The sequence below is a fragment of the Lipotes vexillifer genome, unplaced genomic scaffold (genome assembly GCF_000442215.2).
Source record: "Lipotes vexillifer unplaced genomic scaffold, Lipotes_vexillifer_v1.1 scaffold989, whole genome shotgun sequence".
Lineage (NCBI taxonomy): Eukaryota > Metazoa > Chordata > Mammalia > Artiodactyla > Lipotidae > Lipotes > Lipotes vexillifer.
The window spans coordinates 611,462-635,034 of record NW_006796817.1 but is presented as its reverse complement, the minus strand read 5'-3'; the positions used below and the strand labels follow the sequence as shown (position 1 = coordinate 635,034).

The 23,573-nt window shown below is 45.4% G+C and overlaps 1 protein-coding gene across 1 annotated transcript in view; it reads left to right on the top strand.

Moving 5' to 3' along the window:
• Nucleotides 1-23,573, top strand: part of ACOX2 (acyl-CoA oxidase 2) — a 33,738-nt gene that overhangs the window by 6,347 nt on the left and 3,818 nt on the right. Inside the window, exons 8-12 of the mRNA XM_007469020.1 lie at nt 1,122-1,284; nt 8,889-9,079; nt 10,656-10,826; nt 13,318-13,423; nt 17,296-17,513. Coding sequence (XP_007469082.1) covers nt 1,122-1,284; nt 8,889-9,079; nt 10,656-10,826; nt 13,318-13,423; nt 17,296-17,513 — 849 coding nt within the window. The remainder of the gene's footprint in view (nt 1-1,121; nt 1,285-8,888; nt 9,080-10,655; nt 10,827-13,317; nt 13,424-17,295; nt 17,514-23,573) is intronic.

Sequence of the window (23,573 nt, the reverse complement as noted above, 5' to 3'; positions counted from 1 at the left end):
GCGCCTATCTTCTCACCGGTAAATGAAAGAGTGAGGTCACCAGGACTGGAACTTGAGGATGTCTGGTTCAAGAGGCCGGTGGTATTCCACACCATGGGCTCAAGGATCCAGAGTTCTCTAACGCAAAACGGGCTGAGGGTCGAACACCAGGCAGACCCGGTGCCGCCCTCAGCTCCGCCACTTGCGGGAGCTTAGATTAGCCACCCCACCTCTTTGTCCCTCAGCTTCCTCGTCAACTAGATGGGCGTGACAAAAACACTCTTCCAGGGTGGTGTTAGGGCTGAAACGCAGTGAAGCATGCCAGGCCCTCAGCCCAGGGTCCTTTACTGGCAAACCCAAATCACCCTCAGCCAGCCTGGCTTCAGAATCCCGGGCTGAGGGAGTCTTCTCTGGGGGACAGGGGAGCTGGGAAGGAGGTATTGCCAGTGATATCCTGTCGGAGCCCAGTCTTCTGGGTTGCATAAGACTAGGATGGTTATAATAGTACATGTCCAGGTGAGGGGCTGCTGGCCCAGAGAAGAGACACCAGGTTTCTCCCCATCAGCCACGGGAGGCGTCTCACATTCACACTCTGTTTCAATCCACTAATAGTTACAGAAGGCCCCTAATGCTGAACAGGGTCTCCAAGCACTGAGAACACAGCAACGGACAAGGCGGGTGCAATCCCTACCTTGGAATTCCATCCAACCCAAGTTCACATCCTCAGAGTTATCAATTAGGTTCCACATATTTCCCAGCACACAGCACATGCACCTGGACAGTGAAAGGTCAAGGTTCAAATAATCAGGGCTTCAGGGCCACAACCCCTGACCCCAAATCCTTGAGACCAGATCTGTTGGAATTCAGAACTTTCCAGATTTTTAGCAGGTTAATACAGTGCGTATACTGTAAACCTCCACAAGGGGCAGCACCCATAAGCAGACATGTTAATATTTCTACAGTGAAATGTGTGGATATTCATGTTAGATGGAATTTTAAGATTATTACTAGCGTCACGTCAGTCTACGTCAAAGTTTGCAGTGAGCTATAAAAAACTGTCCGTTTTTAAGGCTTTTATGGCACTGGGGATATGGGAAGATAGATATGGCAGGTAGCAAATCTTCTGCTTTTCTTCCCCTCAGTGACCCAGAGGCAAAAGTCCTGGACTACCAGACGCAGCAGCAGAAACTCTTTCCTCCGCTGGCCAAGGCCTATGCATTCCACTTCGTGGCAAACAGCCTCTTGGAATTCTTCCATCGCTCCTACGGTTCCATTTTGGACAGAGACTTCAGACTCCTGCCTGAGGTACCTGCTTTCTCTGGGGGGCAGGAGCTGGGACCATGGCTGAAATGGTCCTCCCACTGGGAAGCAGCCCCAATCCTGCCCCCATGGGCTCTTTCCACTTTCTCCCTCTGCAGACTTCCAACATACCAGGTGAACTGTACCCTGACATATAAATCCACCTACCTCTGCCCCCAGGAAGCTCCAAACATGTTAGAGGAAATTATCACAGATAGTGTATAGAACACAGGTGCACAATCCCTGGTGTGTTTTTTTGTTTTTATAAATTTATTTATTTATTTACTTTTGGCTGTGTTGGGTCTTCGTGCTGCGCGCAGGCTTTCTCTAGTTGCGGCGAGCGGGGGCTACTCTTCCTTGCGGTGCGCGGGATTCTCATTGCAGTGGCTTCTCTATTTTTCTTTTGAATTTTATTTATTTATTTATTTATTTTTTGCGGTATGCGGGCCTCTCACTGTTGTGGCCTCTCCCGTTGCGGAGCACAGGCTCCGGACGCGCAGGCTCAGCGGCCATGGCTCACGGGCCCAGCCGCTCCGCGGCATGTGAGATCTTCCCGGACCGGGGCACGAACCCGCGTCCCCTGCATCGGCAGGCGGACTCTCAACCACTGCGCCACCAGGGAAGCCCTGAATTTTATTTTTTTTTATACAGCAGGTTATTAGTTATCTATTTGATACATATTATTGTATACATGTCAATCCCAATCTCCCAATTCATCACACCACCCCCAACCCCGCCTTCCCCCCTTGGTGTCCATACATTTGTTCTCTACATCTGTGTCTCTATTTCTGCCTTGTAAATGGGTGCACCTGTACCATTTTTCTAGATTCCACATATATGCGTTCATATACAGTATTTGTTTTTCTCTTTCTGACTTACTTCACTCCATATGACAGTCTCTAGGTCCATTCACATCTCTACAAATGACCCAATTTCATTGCTTTTTATGGCTGAGTAATATTCCATTGTATATATGTACCAAATCTTTATTATCCATTCGTCTGACAATGGGCATTTATGTTGGTTCCATGTCCTGGCTATTGTAAATAGCGCTGCAATGAACATTGGAATGCATGTGTCTTTTTGAATTATGGTTTTCTGTGGGTATATGCCCAGTAGTGGGATTGCTGGGTCATATGGTAATTCTATTTTTAGTTTTTTAAGGAACCTCCATACGGTTCTCCATAGTGGCTGTATCAATTTACATTCCCACCAACAGTGCAAGAGGGTTCCCTTTTCTCCACACCCTCTGCAGCATTTATTGTTTGTAGATTTTCTGATGATGGCCATTCTAACTGGTGTGAGGTGATACCTCGTGGTAGTTTTGATTTGCATTTCTCTAATAATTAGTGATGTTGAGCAGCTTTTCATGTGCCTCTTGGCCATCTGCATGTCTTTGGAGAAATGACTATTTAGGTCTTCTGCTCATTTTTTGATTGGGTTGTTTGCTTTTTTAATAGTGAGCTGCATGAGCTGTTTATAGATCTTGGAGATTAATCCTTTGTCCGTTGATTCGTGTGCAAATATTTTCTCCCATTCTGAGGGTTGTCTTTTCATCTTGTTTATAGTTTCCTTTGCTGTGCAAAAGCTTTGAAGTTTCATTAGGTCCCATTTGTTTATTTTTATTTCCATTACTCTAGGAGGTGGTTCAAAAAAGATCTTGCTGTGATTTATGTCAAGAGTGTTCTGCCTATGTTTTCCTCTAAGAGTTTTATAATGTCTGGCCTTACATTTAGGTCTTTAATCCATTTTGAGTTTATATTTGTGTATGGTGTTAAGGAGTGCTCTAATTTCATTCTTTTACATGTAGCTGTCCATTTTTCCCAGCACCACTTATTGAAGACACTGTCTTTTCTCCATTGCATATCCTTGTCTCCTTTGTCATAGATTAGCTGACCATAGGAGTGTGGGTTTATCGCTGGGCTTTCTATCCTGTTCCATTGATCTATATTTCTGTTTTTGTGCCAGTACCGTACTGTCTTGATTACTGTAGCTCTGTTGTATAGTATGAAGTCAGGGAGTCTGATTCCTCCAGCTCCGTTTTTTTCCCTCAAGATTGCTCTGGCTATTCGGGGTCTTTTATGTCTTCATACAAATTTGAAGATTTTCTGTTCTAGTTCTGTAAAAAATGCCATTGATAATTTGATAGGGATTGCACTGAATCTGTAGATTGCTTTGGGTAGTATAGTCATTTTCACAATATTGATTCTTCCAATCCAAGAACATGGTACATCTCTCCATCTGTTTGTGTCATCTTTGATTTCTTTTGTCAGTGTCTTGTAGTTTTCTGAGTACAGGTCTTTTACCTCCTTAGGTAGGTTTATTCCTAGGTATTTTATTCTTTCTGTTGCAATGGTGAATGGGAGTGTTTCCTTAATTTCTCTTTCAGATTTTTCATCATTAGTGTATAGGAATGCAAGAGATTTCTGTGCATTCATTTTGTATCCTGCAACTTTACCAGACTCATTGATTAGCTCTAGTAGTTTTCTGGTGGCATCTTTAGGATTCTCTATGTATAGTATCACGTCATCTGCAAACAGTGACACCTTTACTTCTTCTTTTCCAGTTTGGATTCCTTTTATTTCTTCTTCTCTGATCGCCGTGGCTAAAATTTCCAAAACTATGTTGAATAATAGTGGCGAGAGTGGACATTCTTCTCTTGTTCCCGATCTTAGAGGAAATGCTTTCAGTTTTTCACCACTGAGAATGATGCCTGCTGTGGGTTTGTCATATATGGCCTTCATTATGTTGAGGGAGGTTCCCTCTGTGCCCACTTTCTGGAGAGTTTTTATCATAAATGGGTGTGAATTTTGTCAAAAGCTTCTTCTGCATCTATTGAGATGATCATACAGTTGTTATTCTTCAATTTGCTAATATGGTGAATCACACTGATTGATTTGCGTATATTGAAGAATCCCTGCATCCCTGGGATAAATCCCACTTGATCACGGTGTATGATCTTTTTAATGTGTTGTTGGATTCTGTTTGCTAGTATGTTGTTGAGATTTTCTACATCTATATTTATCAGTGATATTGGTCTGTAATTTTCTTTTTTTGTGATATCTTTGTCTGGTTTTGGTCTCAGGGTGATGGTGGCCTCGTAGAATGAGTTTGGGAGTGTTCCTCCCTCTGCAGTTTTTTGGAAGAGTTTGAGAAGGATGGGTGTTAGCTCTTCTCTAAGTGTTCGATATAATTCACCTGTGAAGCCATCTGGTCCTGGACTTTTGTTTGTTGGCAGATTTTTAATCACAGTTTCAATTTCATTACTTGTGATTGGTCTGTTTACATTTTCTATTTCTTCCTGGTTCAGTCTTGGAAGGTTATATCTTCCAGGAATTTGTCCATTTCTTCCAGGTTGTCCATTTTATTGGCATAGAGCTGCTTGTAGTAGTCTCTTTTGATGTGCTATGTTTCTGCAGTGTCCTTTGTAACTTCTCCTTTTTCATTTCTAATTTTACTGATTTGAGTCCTCTCCCTCTTTTTCTTGATGAGTCTGGCTAAAGGTTTATCAATTTTATCTTCTCAAAGAACCAGCTTTTAGTTTTATTGGTCTTTGCTATTGTTTTCCTTGTTTCTATTTCATTTATTTCTGCTCTTATCTTTATGTTTCTTTCCTTCCACTAATTTTGGGTTTTCTTTGTTCTTCTTTCTCCATTTCCTTTAGGTGTAAGGTTAGATTGTTTGAGATTTTTCTGGTTTCTTGAGGTAGGATTGTATTGCTATAAACTTCCCTCTTAGAACTGCTTTTGCTGCATCCCATAGGTTTTGGATCATCGTGCTTTTGTTGTCATTTGTCTCTAGGTATTTTTTGATTTCCTCTTTGATTTCTTCAGTGATCTCTTGGTTATTTAGTAATGTATTGTTTAGCTTCCATGTGTTTGTGTTTTTTATGGGTCTTTTACCCTGTAATTTATTTCTAATCTCATAGTGCTGTGGTCAGAAAAGATGCTTGATATGATTTCAATTTTCTTAAACTTACTGAGGCTTGATGTGTGACCCAAGATGTGATCTATCCTGGAGAATGTTCCGTGTGCACTTGAGAAGAAAGTGTAATCTGTTGTTTTTGGATGAAATGTCCTATAAATATCAATTAAATCTATCTGGTGTATTGTGTCATTTAAAGTTTGTATTTGCTTATTAATTTTCTGTCTGGATGATCTGTCCATTGGTGTAAGTGAGGTGTTAAAGTCCCCCACTATGATTGTGTTACTGTCCATTTCCTCTTTTATAGCTGTTAGCAGTTGCCTTATGTATTGAGGTGCTCCTATGTTGGGTGCATATATATTTACAATTGTTATATCTCCTTCTTGTATTGATCCCTTGATCTTTATGTAGTGTCCTTCCTTGTCTCTTGTAACATTCTTTAAAGTCTATTTTATTTGAAATGAGTATTGCTACTCCAGCTTTCTTTTGATTTCCATTTGCATGGAATACCTTTTTCCATTCTCTCACTTTCAGTCTGTATGTGTACCTAGGTCTGAAGTGGGTCTCTTGTAGACAGCACATATATATACGGGTCTTGTTTTTGTATCTATTCAGCAAGCTTAGTCTTTTGCTTGGAACATTTAATCCATCTACATTTAAGGTAATTATCGATATGTGTGTTCCTATTACCATTTTCTTAATTGTTTTGGGTTTGTTTTTGTAGGTCCTTGTTTCTCTTGTGTTTCCCACTTAGAGAAGTTCCTTTAGCATTTGTTGTAGAGCTCGTTTGGTGATGCTGAATTCTCTTAGCTTTGGCTTGCATGTAAAGCTTTTGATTTCTCCATCGAATCTGAATGAGATCCTTGCTGGTTAGAGTAATCTTGGTTGTAGGTTCTTCCCTTTCATCACTTTAAGCATATAATGCCACTCCCTTCTGGCTTGTAGAGTTTCTGCTGAGAAATCAGCTGTTAACCTTATGGGAGTTCCCTTGTATGTTATTTGTCGTTTTTCCCTTGCTGTTTTCAATAATTTTTCTTTGTCTTTAATATTTGCCAATTTGATTACTGTGGGTCTCGGCATTTTTCTCCTTAGGTTTATCCTGTATGGGACTCGCTGCACTTCCTAGACTTGGGTGGCTGTTTCCTTTCCGATGTTAGGGAAGTTTTCAACTATAATCCCTTCAAATATTTTCTAGGGTCCTTCCTCTCTCTCTTCTCCTTCTGGGACCCCTATAATGTGAATGTTGTTGCGTTTAATGTTGTCCCAGGTCTCTTAGGCTGTCTTCATTTCTTTTCATTCTATTTTCTTTACTCTGTTCCGCATCAGTGAATCCCACCATTCTGTCTTCCAGGTCACTTATTTGTTCTTCTGCCTCAGTTATTCTGCTATTGATTCCTTCTAGTGTAGTTTTTATTTTAGTTATTGTATTATTAATCTCTGTTTGTTTGTTCTTCAATTCTTCTAGGTCTTTGTTAAACGTTTCTTGCATCTTCTCGATCTTTGCCTCCATTCTTTTGCCGAGGTCCTGGATCATCTTCACTATCGTTATTCTGAAGTCTTTTTCTGGAAGGTTACCTATCTCCACTTCATTTAGTTGTTTTTCTGGGGTTTTATCTTGTTCCTTCATCTGGTACATAGTCCTCTCTTTCTGTGAATGTGGTTTTCCTTCCACAGGCTGCAGGACTGTAGTTCTTCTTGCTTCTGCTGTCTGCCCTCTGGTGGATGAGGCTATCTAAGAGGCTTATGCAAGCTTCTTGATGGGAGGGACTGGTGGTGGTAGAGCTGGGTGTTGCTCTGGTGGGCAGAGCTCAGTAAAACTTTTATCTGCTTGTCTGCTGATGGGTGGGGCTGAGTTCACTCTTTGTTGGGTGTTTGGCCTGAGATGATCCAGCACTGGAGGCTACAGGCTCTTTGGTGGGGCTAATGGCAGACTCCGGGAGGGCTCATGCCAAGGAGTACTTCCCAGATCTTCTGCTGCCAGTGTCCTTGTCCCCGCAGTGAGCCAAGCCACCCCTCGCCTCTGCAGGAGACCCTCCAATACTAGCAGGTAGGTCTGGTTCACTCACCTATGGGGTCACTGCTCCTTCCCCTCAGTCCCGATGTGCACACTACTTTGTGTGTGCCCTCCAAGAGTGGAGGCTCTGTTTCCCCCAGTTCTGTTGAAGTCCTGCAATCAAATCCCACTAGCCTTCAAAGTCTGATTCTCTGGGAATTCCTCCTCCCAGGTCCTTTGCCAGACTCCCAGGTTGGGAAGCCTGATGTGGGCCAGGCTCAGAACCTTCACTCCAGTGGGTGGACTTCTGTGGTATAAGTATTCTCCAGCTTGTGACTCACCCACCCAGCGGTTATGGGATTCGATTTTATTGTGATTGTGCCCCTTCTATCGTCTCACTGCAGTTTCTCCTTTGTCTTTGGATGTGGGGTATCTTGAACTTTTTTGGTGTGTTCCAGTGTCTTCCTGTCAATGACTGTTCACAATTAGTTGTGATTCCGGTGCTCCCACAAGAAGAACTAAGCTCATGTCCTCCTACTTCACCATCTTGAACCAATCTCTCTTCTCTTGTTGCAGAGCAGCGGCTCTAGGCACGGGCTTCAGTAGTTATGGTATGCAGGCTCAGTATTTGTGGCTCGTGGGCTCTAGAGCACAGGCTCAGTAGTTGTGGCACACAGGTTTAGTTGCTCTGCGGCATGTGGGATCTTCCCAGACCAGGGATCGAACCTGTGTCCCCTGCACTGGCAGGCAGATTCTTAACCACTACACCACCAGGGAAGTCCCCCTGGTGTGTCTCTGAAACCTGGAAAGCTCTGCAAACCGAAAGTCATCTAGAACTCATTTGGTGGCACAGGTTGACCTGAATTAACCTGATTTATCCCACTGAGTGTGAATACATTTTGCAGCAGAAAATATTAATACATTGGATCACTAGGGTCTCCTTGGACTCCTCTAGGGGTATTATATATAATCTACCTTAAATGCGCTGCTTTACCTTTCTAAAATTCAAAACATATTCTGATTCCAAAACGCATCTGGACCCAAGATTCTCAGATAAAGGATGGTGGACTTACATATACATTAAGATTTGGTCTGTCCAGGCTCTGTGCTTTGTAAGCATTGCTTCAGTAATCCTTCCAACTGTACCGCAGGCACCATTTGTATATCCATTTTACAGATGAGGAAAGTGAAGCACAGAGAGGTTAAGGGACATGACCCTTCCTCCCAAGGACTTGAAAGTGTGAAAGATGGGTAAGGGCTTTCAAGAACCAAAAATTCAAACCAGGTTGGCTGCCTGGCAGCCCCTCCTACAACCCAGAGCAGTGGGCTGATGGTGGACCTGCATCCTCACAGACAAGCTCTCCAAAACCTCTGCCTGCCAGCAAAATCCACAGCTCCTGGATAATGGTGAGACCAATCCTGGAAGCACTCCCTTCCCAAGATTCTGGAGACACTGGTCTAGACAGTTTTCCTTCGTTCTTATTGCCCCTATAGCAACACTGCCTCTTTGTATGACCTTGGGTGAGTCACATAACCCGAGTCTCAGCCTTCTCATTCATAAAGTTGTGAGCTGAGGAAACAGTTCTTATCTCACAGAGCTGTTCTCAGCATAGAGTGGGCGCTCCGTGAGTGGTAAGCATGGTTGTAACTGAAGGGCCCCTTAGGCCACCTGACCCCCTTCCTGTTTTTGCAGCTTCATGCACTGAGCGCAGGTATGAAGGCCTTGGTGTCGGACTTCTGCGTCCAGGGTGCTGAGCTGTGCCGCAGGGCCTGTGGTGGACATGGCTACTCGAAGCTGAGCGGCCTGCCCTCCCTGGTCACCAGAGTGACAGCCTCCTGCACCTACGAGGGTGAGAACACGGTGCTCTACCTGCAGACAGCCAGGTAAGGCCCATGACTCTGTCCAACCCCCAGGGACCCCACCAAGCTTCTGCCTGGGTTGAAGCACCATCTGATGCCCACAGAGGGAGCAGACTTTGGGGACCACCGTTTGCAGACTGTCCAAGTCCCACATTATGTCTCCAATCCATCCACTTGTCCCCAGACTCATGCAGCTCCCAGCCAGGCTGCCACACCCTCTCACCGGGACAACATCCATCTCCTCACTGGTCGGCTGCTTCCACCCTGCCCCACTTCCGTCCTTCCTCCACAGGCAGCCAGGGGGATTTTTTTTGAAGCCTAAACAAGATCACATCTTTCCCTTGCCTGAAATTCTTCAATGGCTTCCCACAGCTCACAGGAAAATGCCACAGTCCACACTGTGGCCTGCAAGGCCCTTAAGACGTGGCCCCTGCCTCCCCTCCATCCTCTCACAACCTTCTCCTCTGCTCATTTTGCCAGACACACGTTTCTTCTTCGGGGCCTGCACACTCACTGCCCTCCCCCTAATCCTCTCCACCGCCAGGCTCCTCCTCATCTTCAGGTCTCAGCTGAAATGACACTTCCTTCAGATGCCCCCCACCCTGCGTCTCTTTTTGTGTGACGGGCCTTGAGGGCAGGGAGTGTGCCGGCCTTGTTCACTGTAGCATCCCCAGGTTCAGCACAGGGTCTGCACCAGGAGGCTCCAACCTAAAAGGCAGGGAGGAATGGCTGATTCCCCCTCCCCGCAACGGGCGGTTTCTTTCTCTCTCTCTTAAGTCTGTGAGTCTCGTGGCTGACCAGGCCTTTCACGTGCGTCTATCTCAGGTGAGTAGACAGGGCAAACACTTCTCCAGGCAGGGAGAAAGGACCTGCTGGCAAATTGGCTATGTAACATTTCTTTAAAAAATTTTGCACATACAACATTTGTTTTTTCTTTTCAAATTACAAAAGGAATACAAAATCATGTATTAGACACTCTATGCCCCGCACTGTGCCAAGTGCTCTGCAAATATTATCTCATTCGGTTTTCCCAAACCCCCTCTCTGGTGACCCCATCCTCATCTAGAGATGGAGGCACTGAGGCTGAGGGAAGTGAAGTCACACAGGTCTGCGTGGAGCTGCAGAGGAATCCAGGGTTGTCTGACCCAGAGCCGCTAACCATTGGATTAGCACAAGGAACAAGCTAAGAGTCACCTGTAGTTCTCCTATACATGCTCGCAATCTTGCATCTATCCTTTTATGAGCTAAGAAAATTTAATTTCCGCCATCACTGTACAATTCATCATAAATCCCCGAATCATAAGACCTTAACCAAGAGAAAAGATTCTGTTTGTTCAGGTATCAAAAGAGTTTATGTTCATGGTCTGAGAATGTCTGCGGTCTACAGCTCCAGCTCCATTTCACTGTGAAAGAAGCTACAGCCTCGGGATGCATTTCGGCTTTTGAGTGAAGAGTAGCTATCAGTAGGGACCAGGGAAAGAAAGTGGGTGGCCCTGGTTCTCCCACGGGGAGCATAAGAGTGCATGACGCTGGGAGAGGGGTGCTGGGCGGTCCCTCAGGGCTCCCCGCCCTCTCACCTGCTGGTACCCCTGCCCCCCAGGTTTCTGGTGAAGAGCTACCTGCAGGCTCAGGAGTCCACATCACAGAGGTCTCTCCCTCAGTCTGTTGCATACCTGACTGCACCTGACCTGGCCAAGTGCCCAGCCCAAAAGGTAGCCGACTTCCTCCAACCAGAGCTTTACACCACGGCCTGGGCACACGTGGCAGCCAGGTGAGCCAAGCTCAGAAATCAACCATCCCATCTCGGGGCAGGCTCCTTCCCACTAAGGACTTTGGGACTGGTTGGGTGGACATTCTAGGATACTCTTCCAAAAACCACCCCTTCCCCAACCTCCTCAGTCCTCTCAGCTCCTGCCACCAGGGGCAGAAAGGAGAATTCACCTGTCAGCCATGGACCACCATCACTTCCCCATCCTGGTCAAGATAGCAGGAAGACATCACCTCTCTAGCGAGTGCAAGGAATTTTTAAAATCTTTAGGTTCTCACTGTGGTTTGCGGTACAAAGAATGTACCCATATGTAAATACTACATATGTATTGGTACGTAAATACTAATAAATAAAGCAATACAGTCATCCATCTGTATCTGCAGGGGATTGGTTGAGGACCCCTGCAGGTACCAAACTCCCAGGATGCACAAGTCCCTTCTATAAAATGGGATATTTGCAGATTTGCAATATTATGTGTAGGTATTTGCATATGCACATCCTCCCATTTACTTTAAATCATCTCTAGATTACTTATAATACCCAATAAAATGTAAATATTATGTAAATATGTGTAAATACAATGTAAATGATATGTAAATAGTTGCCAGCGTGCAGCAAATTCTATTTTTGCATTATGGAACTTTCTAGAATTTTTTTTCCCAAATATTTGATTCTTGGTTGAATTTGAAGATGTGGAAACTGTGGATACAGAGGTACAACTGTGCTCACATATTCGAAATATCCCACAATCTGAAAATAATTTTCAAAAATGTGACTATAACCAGGGATAGTATATGTTTATTTCCAGGGTCTAGTAGGCTCCAGGTAACACAGACAAGACCAAGGACTCCTCCATTCTGTCATCCAGCAAATATCGTCAGACACTAACTGTATGTCAGGAATGTCCAAACATGCCAGGGGGCTGGGAATAAAGACACCATCATGGAAAAGGTGGAGAGATTTAGCTACCTAGAAAGGAAACCTTCTGAGCCCCTCCCCAACTAAAACACCAAAAACAACCTGGAAAAAATAGTTTCAGTATATAATATGAGGTCTTATATCGCAACCTGTGGTCTCAGGGATGGTTAATAGTCATTTCAAGATCACAAGCAACTTGGGACATTCATTTATGTTTTTCCACAAATATTTAGTACCTATAATCTGCCAGGCACTGTTCCAGTCAATAGGGATCTATCAGTAAACCAGTCTGATAAAAAGCCCAGGCCTTGGGCTTCCCAGGTAGCACAGTGATTATGAATCCGCCTGCCAATGCAGGGAACATGGGTTCGAGCCCTGGTCCGAAAGATCCCACATGCCACGGAGCAACTAAGCCCATGTGCCACAACTACTGAGCCTGCGCTCTAGAGCCCACAAGCCATAACTACTGAGCCTGCATGTTGCAACTACTGAAGCCCGTGAGCCTAGAGCCTGTGCTCCACAAGAGAAGCCCCCGCAATGAGAAGCCCACACAACGCAACGAAGAGTAGCCCCCGCTCGCTGCAACTAGAGAAAGCCCGGGCGCAGCAACGAATACCCAATGTAGGGAAGAAAAAAAAAAAAAAGCCCAGGCCTCACAGAACTAACATTTCAGTGGAGCAGTGGGGCAGGCAAAATAAGGCTGCTCAGGGTAATTAAAATGCCATCAAAGTTGGTCTTCCATATCCCCAGATGCAGAACCTGTGAATAAGGAGGGTGACCATACTACTTTTATACAGGGACTTGAGTATCTCGATTTTGGTATCTGTGGCGGTCCTGGAACCAATCCCCCCCAGAGATACCAAGGGACGGCTGTATATTGCTTTTTGCTTAGAACTCAATGTGACATGTGCTTATCTATCCCATGACAAAGCAAAATAAGTATTGCTTAATAAACAGTTTGTTTTGCATACAAATTCCAAGGGTCATGAGTGGATGGGCAGGAAATAGAAAATAAAAAGAATAAAGGTCAACTAAATGGCAAATTACCAATTTTGTGGTTTGGAGAACAAGGATTGGTTTTCTTTTCTCCTCTTTTCTTTTAAGGTCCCTTTGGTAGAACTTAGAGCAGACTGGGTGACTGACAGGCTTTACCAGCCTTTAGAGGAAAACCACTCTCCTTGCTCAGCCATAGGAAGTCAGTCAGCTGAATGGCCTGAAAACACTGGTATCAGGATGGAGTCTGCATTAGAAAGAAGGGGTGGTGCCTGGCCCAGGGCCCTGAGGCTTTACAGCCGGGAGGTTAAAAAGAGCTCCACTCCTTATTAGCTACGTGACCCTGGACCAGTTAATTAGCCTCTCTAGGACTCAGTGTTCCCCACTGCAAATTGGGAATGCCTACCCTTAAAAGGGTTAAAGAGATAATGTATATCAAGTATTTAGGTTTGTAACACAAACAAATGGTCAATAAATTGGTATTATTTCTACTTCTGTGGGACCCCAGGCAGCCTGGGACCAAATGTCATCCATCTCTTCCCCACTTGTTCAAGAAACAGAACCTTTTTTCTTTGGCCTTTAGGCTCATAAAGGACTCGGTGCATCATTTACAGACTCTCATGCAATCTGGGGCTGACAGGCACAAGGCATGGAACCAGACCACTGTCATACATCTCCAGGCCGCCAAGGTGAGCTGCCCATCAGCTAAAGCTGAGAGACCTGTTTTGTTTCCCCAGCAGGTTGTCCTGCTGAGAAAATCAGAACTCTGCCATTATTCCTCAGCCCTGCTCAGTGGCTGCCTTCATTTGACTTGCAAGGCTTTAGTCCAGGGTATTTTAATTAAAGGACTTCACTCCAAAGCAATCTTACTGACAGCTCTTGGGGAAAAAGTGTAATGAGACAGTGTTATTGGATTTGCTTCACGTTGTTCAAATATTTCCTCCCAGATAGAAAAGCAGGTCAAGTCTCTCCTCAGCCCCCCAGGCAATCCTTAGATGTCTGATTCCATTTCCACTAGGTTTTGTGTTTGCGCATAATTCACAGTCAGTCAGCAAATATTTGAGCACCCACTCAACATCAGCCATCAGGCTGGGTACTGGGGGCTCAACAGTGTCCACAGACGGCTACGATCAGGAAAGCACCGTCACGGGGAAATACAGGCTGCCACAAGATCCCAGAGCAGGTGCAAGTCTACCCACCTTGAGGAGTCAGATAAGCCTTCTCAGAAGCGGCGTATAGGCCAAGACTGCAAGGATGGGCTGAAATTAACCAGGCAAGGGGTGGAGGCTGTGGCTTTGGACAGGAAGGTGTCCCAGCAAAGGGATGAGGAGGTGTAGAAGGAGGAGGCAAGAAAAGGCATGGTGCTTGGGAGATGTACATCCTTCCAAGGAGAACCTAAAGGAAGAAGACAAACCAGGACAGGAAGGAAGCTAGGGGAGGAGGAAAGACAGGCAAGGCCTGGCACCTTGTGCACCACTGTGAGAAGTCTGGCTTCTGTTTTTCATTGCAGTGGGAAGCCTTTGCAGGGTCTGTATCAGAGGAGCGAAGCGATCAGTTTCATTCTAGAAGGATCATACAGGCTGCAGGGGGAGGAATGGACTGGAGGCTAGAGGCCAGTACGGAGCAGGCAGCAGCAGTCTGGGCAAGGGCTGAGGGTGATCCAGACCATGAATCTGCCAGAGGGCACGGAGAGAAGCGGGGAGATGCAGAGATATTAAGGGTGTAGAAGAAAAGGACGGGCTTCAGAGAGCAATGCAGTGGGAAGGAGGTAGGAATGACTGCTGAGCTCTAGCTTAGGCAGCTGGGACTCTGGCCCTACCTACAGCTGGAAAACCAAGGTGTTCCCTTCAATCCTCAGTCAGCAGGCCCCGAAAATAGCAGGCTAGAACAGGGGAGCCCAGAAGCGTTTTGCAGCAGCCCTCATGGGGCGGGCGGGGCAGGGCTGGTCAGGCAGGCTGGGCATGAGCACCACCTGGTGAACTGCCACCTCCATCACATCGGCCGGCGCCGGTATTGACTCTGCCACCCTCCATTCTGCTCCGGCCGCCACAGAGGCACCCCCTGCTGTGTTAAATGTCCGGTCAACACAAGAGGGTAAGCAAATGCTGTGCTCTCACCAGACACCTAAAAAGGAACCACACCTGCCCATTATTCGCCTGCTTTCCAAACCCATGGCCGGCCTTCAAATGCACCAGACACTGCTTGCCAGGGTTATCTAATATTAAATGACCCTGAGAGGGAAAGTAAGCATAACCTCAGTTTTAAGGAAGAGTGGCTTCCTGGGAAGGTGGTGCCCAAGCCGAGTCTCTAAAGTCATAATGCGCAGGGAAATCTGCACTTTCTGGTCTTTGTGCTCTGGGAGGACATCTACTCTACAGAAACCTCAAGTACCCAACTGGGTCTCATCTGGAAACCACACATGTGTAGGGAGAGCGACGGCAACACGAGGGCGGGTGGGGAACAGTGGCAGAGGGGTGGTGAAGGAGGACCGGACCCTGGCCTAAGTTCTGGTCCCAGCCCATTATAATCTCGCCTCAGTCCCTGGTGGCTTTGGCAACACAGCACAGCGGTTAACAGTACAAACTTAACCGAGAGGCAGACTACCCTGGTTTGGATCTCACTGCTACCATTCACCAGCCAGTGCTTGGGCAGGCAAGGAACTTAATCTCGCGATGCCTCAGAGGCCTCATCTGCAAAATGGAGCTACTGATAGTACCTAACTTGTAGGATTATTGTGAAGATTAAATGAGTTAATACCTGTACAACTTGAAGAGCCACCTAGGCTATAAAATGCTACACATCCCACCCCCACCCCTAAATTAGGCAGGAAGCAAGACTGACACACACACACACACACACACACACACACACACACACACACACACACACACTAAATAAAGTTCACTGTGTTCAGAGCATGGTGCCAAGGTTTGGCTCAGCCTTTCCCCAAGGGAAGAGGCCACCTTTCTCTCGCTGGTCCTCCTCTTGCTTTGTGAGACAGAGGCCCTTGGGCAGCTCTTCATCACTCCACTCTTAAACCCAGGTCCCTGAGAATTTAAGGATGTGGCTCTCGGATTAGAAAAGGGAAACAGGGCCTAAGTGAAAAAAGTGAGGCTCTCCAGCTTTGCCAAACTGCGTCCAGTTTGAACACCAAGGGCTGTCTGACCCAGCAGGGGCAGCAGAGCACATCTTCTTTTCCATATCCAACTGCTGCAAACCCAGCATGGCTGTGAGCACCTCAGGTCCAGGTGGCAAAGTGGTATTGTTAGCACCCATGTGAGGCCTCCCTGGGAAAGGCAGATCCACTCCAAGTGAGAAACCTCATCAGGTCACTGGCCTGTTGAAGACTCTGGTGGCCCCCTGACCCCCACAGAATAAAATCCCAACCATGTCATTCACAGTCCTTCATCGACCTGGGTCCCAACTGCCCATCCACCTTAACTTTCACAGTTCCCTGTCATCACCTCACCTTACCCTTAAATTGCTGCAGCCTCCTGAAAGTACAGCCCTGTGCCCGTGCACTTCTCCCCTGCCTAAGAATGACTTTACCCTCATTCCTTTCCCTCGGGTAAATTCCTCTGGTCCCTCGAGACACTCTAAGCTTTGTACTTCAAGTCACTACCAGCAGGATGGGCATTACTGGGGAGCTATTCCAAAATCTGCATTTTGACAAAATCCCCAGGTAATCTGTACACACATAAAAATTTGAGAAGACCTAATACATATGCTCTCCTTTTCTCTCTCCTCCCATAGAACTCGTATATCCTACCAGATAAAAATAATGTGCATTTGTCTTAGGGAGAAGGGTTTAATAACCAGTAAGGCAGGAGCACCCACCAATCAGAAAGGACTTCAGACCTAAGGGAAGCAGGGTCCTGAAAGCCTCCTGCTGGGTCAGGTGGCTAGTTGCTGGGCTGTGTGGAGGAGGGGGCATCCCTGGGAAGAAGCCTGGCAGAGCGGGTTCTCGCCAGTTGAGGGCAGTGGTCACTTACCAACCAGCATCAAAGTATTATTTTAACCACCGACAAAGCCGGACTGTTGTATATGGGCTCAATAGCTTACCTCAAGGAGTTTACAGTCTAGCTAGGATAAATTTCGTGTACATCTTGAACCTCTATTCTCTCACTTCAAGGCACACGCATACACACACACACACAAAACCAATGCCTTGAACACGGCAGACAAGAAGTAGCTGTTTTCTTGAGAAAAGCAGTGCTGTCCTCCACTGTCCCCAGGTCAGCCTCCAATACTGCTGTATTCTCTCTCTGCTTTCAAACCTACTTGACTGGCCCAAGGAAAATGAGGAAACTAAGGGCCAAGTTCCAGAGCCCATCAGCCCCAGCACGCGCACACACACACACACACACGTGCACACACACGTGTGCCCACCCCCTGTCAAAAAGGCTCAGTTAGACGCAGTGAGCTAGTAGAAAGGCAGCTGCTTGTCAGCCTGCTGGGAAACACATGGCCACAGCAAGCTTATTCCAGCAGTTTTGCCAAGCTTCCAGGATGACTTGTCGAGGCAGAAATCAGAGGCTACTGCATCTTTGTGTCTTTGTAGGCACACCTCTACTATGTCACTGTGAAGATTTTTACAGAAGCTCTGGAGAAACTGGAAAATCAACCAGCAATTCAGCAGGTGCTCAAACGCCTCTGTGATCTCTATGCTTTACACGGCATCATGACTAACACGGGCGACTTTCTCCATGATGGCTTCCTGTCCGGCGCCCAAATAGATGTGGCGAGAAAAGCCTACCTGGACCTTCTCTTCCTCATCCGGTGAGTGGCTACCCTTCGCCCTAAACCCTTTGTTCACTTCAAATTCCAAAACCTTCAACTCTAAAACCTTGTTAAATGGGGGTCTGGCAAAAGCAGCACCAGCCCTGGGCAGGTTTACATCCTAGCATCATTACACCAACATAAAGCATTATGAATTAATGAAAGGAAAAAATGGGGGGGGGGGGAAATCACAACTAAAAATGCTTAAGAATAAATTATCTAGCTACCTCAATCGAACTCTTCAACGTTGTCCAGAAATGACAGAATCTACAGAATATGAATAAAAACACACTACATATTAATAATATGTATTAATTAATAATATTAATGAGCCTTGGTCTTAGCTAATACTTAAGGAACACTTATGCGTGGCATGCACTATGCCAAAAGCTTTTATATACATCATCTCATTTAACCCTGATAGGGTTCTGAAGTGGATACTATTACGCTCCCCATTTTACAGGGGAGGAAATTCAGGCTTAGGGCCCAAGGTCACACAATGAGCCAGAGGAGGGTCTGGGTACAATCTAGGACCTGTCTGCCTCCAGAGCATGCGCTCTTAAACTGTATGTTAAAGTGAAGGTTGGGCTATTGTCTATTTCAAATATATCCTTATCTTTGTTGAATATGCTTAGTTGACTAAGCTCACTTTAATACTCCCTCAGCTTCAAGATGACATTTTTAAAATCTAGTAATTCACATACTGATTTGTAACACAATAACATAGTTTTTATATGCAGCATAAGGCGGTGCAGTTTAGGGTCATGACATACTAATGCAATACTTTCATCCTGTCACTTTATATATAATCTAAATGATCACTTTAAAAACATATAAAAACCAAAGCCCCAACATGACCAGGGTACTGGAAGAAACAGAAATTAATACTAATTAGTAACCATTGTCCATAAGATGGAAAATGAGCTAACTTGATAACACAACCTTTTCTGAAAAAATAAGATGCCTGTTGTGTATGTTGGGGGCTGGATATGGTATGACACATGTGTATATGACTTTTCCCCTAGAACCTCCAATAGTTCACATTATCAACAAGACTAAGAACAAAAAGAAAGGGGAATTCACTGGCGGTCCAGTGGTTAAGACTCTGCGCTTCCACTGCAAGGGGCATGGGTTTGATCCCTGGTCAGGGAACTGAGATCCCGCATCCCACACGGCCCAGCCAATTAATAAAGATTTGAATTTTTTTTATAAAATAAGATATTCATGAAGGAGGTTAAAAAAAAACCAGACCAGGTTCTTTTCTTTCTAACAATATGCAACATGTTACATATGACTCCAAATAAGCACCTAACAGACAGCTGGTGGTCAGTAAATGTCTGTTCAATTAAATCTTCAAAAATTATCAAAAACTACCTTTGATATAATTATGTCCCGGGTATTAAACTTTCCCTAATATAGAGAATGCAGTGGTGGGAACCATTAATAGCATGATTGAGTACTGTACAGTTCAAGCCCAAGTGTATCTAACTTTCTGAAACGCTTGGCATTTAAAAGCACATGAAGACAATGATGTTCTAGCCCTGATTGCCAGTGATAATGAAACACAAAAGATCACCTTAATACCTATAAGCATGATTTTTTTAATCTCCAACAGCATGCTAAGTGCCTCCCTTGGCCCCAGAGGCTTACAATTCAAGACAAGAAAGACAGCACTGACACAAATAGACAACTTATGCATGCATCAAACCCACAAACTGATTTACTCACATTATGGTTCCTAAGTAACCTTCCGACTACTGCAGGGTAATTAGGTATGTAACAGACTCCATGCTTTTAACAGTTCTGTGTTCCACGCCTCGATTATTCAGTATCGCCCTCAGATTTCTGAGATGACAAATGAAGGATGGCACACTATTCTAAGCGACACTGAGAGCCAGCTCTCTGTGTTATGGTAATTAACTGACCAAAACAGTTTTTAGTTGTTTAAATGGTCATAAAATCTTAGGTGGGAGACTTCCAGGCAAAGATGGCAGATTGAACATATGCATTTATTTTTGTTCCCTCCTGAAACCCTACTAAAACGTCAGTAAATTAATTTAAAAATTTAAAAAGGCATAAACCCATAAAAATTTAAATTTTAAAAGGCATTAACCCACAAAGAGAACAGGAGAGGAAATATGAAATTTGGAGAGTAGATGGATAGTGACTTAGCAGACCTGAATAAACTGAATCATAAACCAGAAGCAGGAAAAGCCAAGAAGCAATCAAGTGCCACCAAAGAACCTCAAGAACTACAGCACCAGGTACCTCTGGCAATGGGGCTGAAGGTAAACGTGACAGGATGGGTTGGAAGTCTATTTCAGAAGGAGTTGAATCCCCAGTTCCCCTTCTCCTGTCTGAGTAGTTTTAAGGCTTTCCCTGACTGCACCCTGGCAGGAGGGTAAACAGAGGGTCTACAGACTAGGGGACATCAAGCATAGCTGAGGATGAAGAACATCAGGCTACCTACAGAAAACAGGGGCTTGAATATATGTTTATAGGCCAATGCTGACAGCCCTCTCCCCCAACCCTCTTTTCCCACTGGTTCCCAGCAAATTGGCAGCCAGGCTCGTGTCCTGCAGGAAAATGATAACATGATCCTCCTCTAGAGAATCTGATCAGCCCAAAGGAGAGAGAAGTAAAGACACTGACACCGAGGTCCCCCAATGGTATACCCAGTTCACCCCACAGGGAGCCCCACACTGACAAGCACACCCAGACTTCTAATCAGCTAGTTAATGCCCCACTCTTAGCTATGATCAGACACTCAGGGATCACCAGACACCTGAGGAAAGCCCCTGACATAAAAGACAGAGACCAAGCAAGAACAAGGCAACTCGAGGGTCACAAAAGAAACTTCACAGAGAACTTTTTTTGAAAGATCAGTAATATTCTCAGAGAGTTAAGAGGAGATATGGCAACCACAAAACAAGAATGTCATTTCTTAAAAATATTCAGAGAACCAAAAAAAAAAGGGCTCTATGAAATTAATGATAGTGAAAATGAAAAGCTCAATTGAAGGACTGGAAGACAAAGCTGCAGAAATCTCGCAGAAAGAAAGCAAAAAGGCAAGAAGACAAAAATAGTAAGAGGACTGATCCTAACTGTCCATCATCTAAAGAACAGGTCTAGAAAGAGAAGGCAAAGAAAGCAGAAGGGAGCAAATCATTAACAAAATAATTCAAGAAAATACTCCTCAAATGAAGGATATGAGTTTCAGATTGAAAAGGCAACAGACTGGAGGAAACAAACACACATACACAAAATAAGTCAAACATATAGTGTGCAAAGTGGTAATAAACGCTACGAAGAAAAAGATAGCAGGGAAGGGGGATGAGGAATGCTGGGGGTGGGGGTGGAGGACTGTAGTTTCAAATAGGTTAGAGAAGGCCTCTCAGGGGAGAGTGACGTCTGAGGAAAGATCTGAAGGTGGGGAGGTGAGAGGAGCCATGTGGTTGGCTGGGAGAAGTGCATTCCAGGCAAAGGAGAAGTACAAATGCTGGAAGCCAGAGAGTGCCTGGCGTGTCCATCCAGCAAACAGAGAAGAGGCCGCAGCAGCTGGAGTGGCATGACTGAGGTGGAGAATGAGAACAGGGGTCAGAGAACTAGGGGTGTACTGGGAACGACAATGGGGTGGGTGTAGGTCACTGCAAAGACGTAAGACTTTGACTTTCACTCTGTGTGAGAACAAGGAAGGTTCTGAGCGTAGGACAGACACAATCTGAGGAGATCTGAGGTGTGTTTCTAAAGGATCACTCCAGCTGCCATATTAAGAATTGACTCGGGAGGGGGACAAGAGTGAAAAGCAGGGAGTCCAGTCAGGAGGCTGCTGCAATAATCCAGGGGAGAGATGCTGCTGGATTGGACCAGGGTGATAGCACTGGAGGTGGTGGCAAGTGGTAGAAGTCTGGATATATTTTGAAGGTAGAACAAGATTTGCTGACAGACTAGATATGGAATGTAAGAGACAGAGAGGAGTTCAGGTTTTGGGCCAGGACAGAGTCGCCATTTACTAGAAACGGGGAAGACTACAGGAGGCCCAGGTTTGGGCAGGATGGATAGAAGGTCTAGAAGGTCAGGAGTTTGGTTTGGAATACATCAAGTTTGAAGAGCCTGCTAGAAATCAGGTAAGATGTTAGTAAGCAGGAGAGACTGGAGAGAGAAATTTCGAAGTCACTGGCATATGGTTGGAATTTAAAGCCATGAGAAGGATGGTACCACAAGGGGTGAGTGTATGAAGAGAAGAGGCCCAAGTACGGAGTCTTGGGACCCTCCAAAGATGATACTGAGGTGACCTCGACAAGAGCTGCTTCAGTGGAACGGTGGGAGTGAAGACCTGAACGTAGGATCTAGTTGGAGAAGAGGCGGAGAGGAACTGGAAGGAGCAAAGCATCAACAAGCAGAACTCTTTCAAGAAGTTTAGTCACAAAGCGGAGCCAAGATATGGGTCACGTGATGGAGAGGGAAATAGAGTCAAATGACTGTTTTTATTTTATTTCATTTTTTTTGCGGTACGCGGGCCTCTCACCGTTACGGCCTCTCCCACTGCGGAGCACAGGCTCCGGACGCGCAGGCTCAGCGGCCATGGCTCACGGGCCCAGCCGCTCCGCGGCATGTGGGATCTTCCCGGACCGGGGCACGAACCCGTGTCCCCTGCATCGGCAGGCGGACTCTCGACCACTGCGCCACCAGGGAAGCCCCAAATGATTGTTTTTAGGTGGGAGAAATGACACCTTGTTTGGAAACTGATGGAAATGATCCGGGAGAGAGGGGAATTTTGACGTTACAGGGGAAAGGCAGGAGGACTTCTGGAACATTGCTCTCTACTAGGCAGGAGGGGAAGGCATCTAGTGGACAAGGAGGGACTGGTCTGAGCTGGGAACCTGGACAGTTTACCTGTACTATGAGAGAAAACCCCATATGTTTAAATGCATGGGTGGGAACTTGTGGAACTCTTCTCACCAATTCTATTTTACCAGTGAAATAGGACTCAAAGTCATCTGGGTTAAGAGAGATGGGGAGGTGAGTAGTGTAGATGTGAAGATCAAAGAGAAGGTAGGAGATAATCATCTAAGAGATGAAGGAGTAAATGAATTAGAATGTGATACGACTGCCGGGTAGCAATAAGGGCCCACTTGAGTCCTTATTACAACAGTCAGTATTGGTTTTTCCAGCCATATATTGTTACAAAGGTATGGGGCAAAGTCGGTGGAAAACTGGAAATAACGAGGAATGCGGTTTTGCCAAACAAGTATGACAAAGCAAGAAAAATTGTTGAATATTGTTTGGAGGGCGTGAATATAATAGACCATGGAATTTCAGACAGATGAGGGAAGTGAGACCATGTAGATGAGGGACTTTAAATAGGCAGTAGGTGCCAGGAGGGTCAAAGAATCATGAGCAGCCCTGTAGGAAAATCATTTCATAATAATGATTAAAGGCCATCCAGAAAGGATTTTATGAGTACAGTATCTCAGTCACCTCAAATATTCTGTGAAACGAGGGTTAAGGAAGAGTGTAAACAATCACATATTTTATTTTATATCCTCTGCTAATAAAGGAAGGGAAGCATGTGAACAATTATTTTAATATTTCATTCCATAGGTTAAAATAATTTTGTCGCTTGAAAGGGAAAATAAGAATCATAGAAGTCAGAATAGTAGAGGGAGTAAGCTAGAAAGAGAGGAGACAGTGACAAGAACATGGCTGAGACTATGGTGAGATGCAGATGTGGATGACAAGGCCTGGTGCGTGATCTTGGCAGACAGTGACAGAGCAAAGGCTGTAGAACACGGTCAGCGGAGAAGATTCAAGGAACTGAGAAATCAAGTTTTAGAGGAACCTCCACCTAGACAGTGAAATCATTAAGAATTATGACAGAAGCGCTGGAGAGCGACCCCTAGAACAGGAGAGATGTGGTGGGAACACGGCTCCGCCGTGAACAGAATACATAAAGTCATACTAACATACAGGATACATACAGTCATAACAAGGTAAGCACTGAATATCAGTCTGGCCAAAACTGTAATTATGTTGGGAGGCAGGAAGGCCGTGGGGAGG